Source organism: Propithecus coquereli, unplaced genomic scaffold (genome assembly GCF_000956105.1).
Source record: "Propithecus coquereli isolate 6110/MARCELLA unplaced genomic scaffold, Pcoq_1.0 Scaffold236, whole genome shotgun sequence".
Taxonomy (NCBI): Eukaryota; Metazoa; Chordata; class Mammalia; order Primates; family Indriidae; genus Propithecus; species Propithecus coquereli.
Window position 1 is genome coordinate 3,086,082 of NW_012147908.1, and position 4,793 is coordinate 3,090,874.

At 47.1% G+C, this 4,793-nt stretch overlaps 1 protein-coding gene across 1 annotated transcript in view; it reads left to right on the plus strand.

Annotated features, from left to right (window-relative positions):
* Nucleotides 1-1,789: 1,789 nt before the first annotated feature.
* Nucleotides 1,790-4,793, plus strand: part of DIAPH1 (diaphanous-related formin 1) — a 101,368-nt gene continuing 98,364 nt past the window's right edge. The window contains exon 1 of the mRNA XM_012645785.1: nt 1,790-2,044. Within this exon, the coding sequence (XP_012501239.1) occupies nt 1,928-2,044 (117 nt within the window). The 5' untranslated portion in view covers nt 1,790-1,927. The remainder of the gene's footprint in view (nt 2,045-4,793) is intronic.

Consider the following 4,793-nt stretch of genomic DNA (forward strand, 5'->3'; position numbering starts at 1 on the left):
CTGCTTTTCTAGGAATATTAATTCTTGCTAGCTTCCTATGTATGAAGGGAGAAGGAAATGGGGGTGATGATGCATATAATATAGTTAACATTCATTCAGCACTTATCCTATGTTAGGCCCTGTGTATGTACATGGATTCTTTTGTATATAAGAAGTTAATAGAGCATTCTAGTTAAGAGTTAGACAAACTTGGGCAGATTGCTAGCTTAAGAGAGGGAGTAGAAGATGACTTCTGTTTTTGAACCAGGGTGTTTGGAATGGTGATGCTGGTTGATAAAGATACACTGAGATAAAACATGTCAATTGCTTAGCACAGTGCCTGACGTAAGAAATTGCTCACTGACTGTTTATGTGAAGAACAACGCTCAATACCGAAGTAGGCACAAACATGGACCCTTCTCTGAAAGAGTTTATAGCCCAGTAAGGAGTATGATAAATGTTGTAGCAAATATAGACAGTGTTACAAGAAAGAGGAGTAATAGATGGGTCCCCTCAATCCTTTGATCCTGTTTGTCTCTCAGCATTCTAGCTTAGGAAGTAAGACAAAAAGTCCAGAAAGCTTGGCACTAAAATGAGTTTGAACTGTGGGCTGGACAGCTCTGTGTACCTTTCCATGTAACAGGCCACTCTTAGGAAGTCTGGAGCACAAAAGAGATGAAGGACAGATTTAGGAGCCAGCCAGCTTGGTAGGGTCCCTGGTGTATATCAGGCCCTGGGCTAAGGACTGGGGCTCCAGAGTGAGTAAGTTACTGACTCTGCCCTCTAGGAACGTACACTTGAAACCTTTTGCTAGCAGTGGTCAAGATGATGCCGTCTGTACAGCGAAGGCCTACTGGTTGCCACGTAATTTTCACACAGCGGGCAGATGTAGCTGGAAGAATGGATGAAATTGCTGTGGGAGAAAGTCAAGCTAGAAGAGCAAAGAACATCTTTTTGCTCATGTTTGGTTCATGTCAGTGGGGAATGCTGGTTAAACGTAGGGCTTGGCAGCAATCAGACTAATCTGGGTTTACATTTTGTATCAATTATGTGTTCTTGGGCAAGTCACTTCAACTCTCAGAGACCAAATTTCCTATTTTTAAAATGGTGAGACCAGCAGAATCTATCACATGGGATTGTGAGCATTCAGTGAGAAAATACATGAAGAGTATTTTGCATAGTGCCTGGCAGGGAGCAAGGGCATGGTAAGTGGTACCTATTATCACTGTTTAGGTTCATGTTGGCAATAACTAGTTTGTCCAGATTAGAAACATAACTAGATAGTAGACAACCTGGGATTCAAAACTAGGCGATTTAACTCCAGAGCTAGTGTGGTTCATCGTCTAGGACTTGCCTTGGATAAGCTCTGTTCTTGTTCCATTGCTTTCAAAACATGGTAGCTGTCACTTCTAAAATTTTTTTCATGTGTTCCATGGATATTGCACACATAAGAACTGCATTATCCCAGAAAGCCTGGCACTCAAATTTTCTGCCAGGCTAATGATCATTTATGCGATTTTTGGTTCAGATAATATCCTGGTCTGGGTGTGAGAGGGTTCAAGCTTTACAGCCACGTGGGCACTGCCTGGAAGCCCAGAGGCCTGCGCCGCTCAACCGCCAGGAGGCGGTGCTCCCAGCTGCGCCCGCTCGCCACCCCCCAACGTGGGTCTGAATGGTTAGGCCCGCCGGGCAGGTAGCGCGCTTCCGCGGCTTCCCTCCACCCCCGTCCCTTCCCCCATTGGTAGGGGCTGCAGGCCGGGCGGAAGTGGGGCAGGCGGGCGGGAGCGAGGCGTCATCGTTGTATATTCATGAGGCGCGCGCAGCCCGGCATGCTAATGAGGCGGGGCGCGGCGGCTGGCTAAAAGAGCTGCTGGGCGGCGGCGGCGGGCTCGGAGCTGCCCGGCGGGAGCGGCGTAGGCGCGGGTCACTGGCCAGCGCGAACCGGGACATGGAGCCGCCCGGCGGGGCCCTGGGGCCCGGCCGCGGGACCCGGGATAAGAAGAAGGGCCGGAGCCCAGATGAGCTGCCTGCGGCAGGCAGCGACGGCGGCAAATCCAAGAAATTTGTGAGTGTCCCTCCCACCCTGCTCCTGCCTGGCCCTGTAACCGCCCCCTGGACCCCAGCAGCCGGCCCCAGGGGCACCCGCCCGTCTCTAGGGAGCCGCCCCCGCGACTCCCTCCTTCGTTTCGCTCGGTCCTCGGCTCCGCAGCCCGAAATCCTCCCCCTCCGGGACCTCGGGAAGCCCCGGAATCCCACCCGGCTCTTGCCCCGGCAACCTCGGGGCTTCCTTCACTCCCCAGCCCGCACGTTCTGCCCTCCCGCCCCCATAGCCCCGGCCGGCTCTCAGCCCCACTTCCTTTCTTCTTCTTCTGGTACCCGAACACGCCTTCTCTTTCTTGGTCCCCTGTGCTCTTCTGGGTCCATTTTCTCTTCTTACCCTTACCCTCTTTTTGGTATTTCCTTATTTCCTTCTCCGAAAGGTCACTTCCTTCCCCATGATTGATCCCTTTCACCTGCTAACTTTCCTCCCGCCCAGTACCCCCTCCGGGCCCTCAGCCCGGTGTCACCTGATAATCCTTCCCCTCAGGAATGTTACCTGACTTGGGCCCAACTCTTCTCCTCCCTTGGACTTTTGTCCTTGCGATTGTAGGAATGGATTTCTGCCCAGGTCCTATGGTCATTGGGGCATGACGCTAATTTACTTACCAGTATTTCTCTATCCAAAGAACCTCTTTGCCCTGTTGCTTATCACTTTTTAGGGGGTTAGAACTTCTCTTATGATTATGCCGCTCCTGACGTAGGATGGTGATAAATCTCTCCTGTGGGGAGGAAGTTTGCCTGCAAGTCCAAGAAGTTTGTAATTGAATTGCTTTTTATACATTTCCTATGATAACCATCTCCTCAATTCCTGCCACAACCTGTGCCTCAGAGCTACTACTGACATCCCTTTTCCTACCTGTAGAAGAACAAATTTTCCTCAGGTGCCAATTACTTCCAATCTGAGTCTGAAGGCGTATTGACGTTCATGTAACCCTAACATATTTCATTACCTTTTGCCCTCACTAACTCCTCTCTCCAGGAAGCCGTTTGTTTGCTCTTACTATAAAAAGCTTTGGAAGATATCGGGCACTGTCCAGCAGGGAAAGAGTCTTGGATCTTAAAAATCATTTGCTAGTTGTAACTGTAGGTTTTTGTCTTATCTTCCAGGTATTTACGCCCCCACCCTAGTATTTCCTTCTCCTAATCAAATGGCTGGTAACTCTTACCTCTTTCTTTCTCTTAGCCCTACCCCCCAAAATTCTGACCCAGCTCCACAAGTTTTGGGAAGAAAACTGATAAAATGATGGAAACAGGAAGAAAATGTTGTTTTATAACCTAGACCATTGAGATATGGAGCATACTAAATGGAATTATTAATAAAATAGTGACTCATTTCTTCCTACCTATTTCTAGCAAGACCAGGTGCTCTTGGACTGTCCTTTCCAGTGGCATGCAGGCTGTCAGTAACTGCCTGTTTTTATCTTTGTACACCTTTTTTTCCTCCCCAGAAATATAGGGTTAATAGTAGTGACACTATTAACCAAAGGGGGAGTAAAGCAACATTCCCCTATGTTTCTTTAGGATAAGAATTGACCCTCTAGTTAGAGAGCTTTCTTTCCAAAACTTAAGTTCTAGGGCTCGTATTCCTTCTGTTTCTGTATCATTTTGTTTTGATTTTGTTTCCATGGGTACTGTTTGACCTTCCTCACCCGAATTCTAGCTATTGTTGCCGATTTATAGTGACCTCTGTGACTTGTTAATGTTTCAAGTCTTTAGTAGAATTTTGTATGTGCTTTTATTTTATCTAACACTTGTGTGTTTCACAATTTGTGAAGTCTGCTAAGTATGTGGTGCTGTAAGGTGAGAAACCTGAGGAAACTCAACTCCTTTTCACCTGTTTTTTGGAATGTCCATGGAGTCTTGTGTATCCTTAGTGGATTTGGCTCAGAGTTGTTGGTATTTGCTTTAGAGAGGGTGGAGCTGAACCAGTTCTCTTTTTCTTTCTGAGGTATTGGTCTTAACCCCTAACCTGCTGAATTTTTAAAACTAGGTAGTACAGGTAGTGAAGAGAATTTGCGTTTAGTAGCTAGGGAATTGGAAGGTTTCCAGGAAAGTAGTGCTGCTTAACCCCTTTATTGCCAAGTATAACCTATCTGAGGGCGTCAAAATGTTCTCTTCCTCTTTGCTCTTTTTATGAGAACTCTGTGGAAATGAGAGATGAGGAGAAGCATTGCAATGCACTTCTGTTTTTGTCTGTGTATGTATATGCGCGTGGGTGGAGTGGGTGAGATAGCTGGTGCGCTTTTGTTTCCCATGGCTTAATTTTCTTGAACTATATAGGCTAAAATTGAACTCAAAGCTCTTTCGCCTACTCCACCTTTTCTAAAGTGTGTGTCCTCTGGAACTCAACATTAAGAGTGTACTTTATAAAACTGTACTGGTTTGGACTAAGTGCGCCTGAAGGTTGTTTGCATTTGAGGGGTTATAATCCCTTTAGCTGCTACATACCTTCCCCGGCTTATGCAGGTTCTAAGTACAGATCAACTGATGAGAACACAGAGCTCACAAATTGCATAAGATCTGCTCTTACCCTGTGAGGCATCTTGTGTGGAAAGGAGACGGAGTCTAAGTTTAAAAAGTGGTTGGGCATTATCTCTTAAGAACACATGATTGTTAGAGATGCTGATGTGAGTGGCTGAAGCCAGGCTGCCTGGTACTCCCCCTTGGTTCTTCGTGAGTCTGTCTTCTCCCGGGCCATGAGCATATCCTTTCTC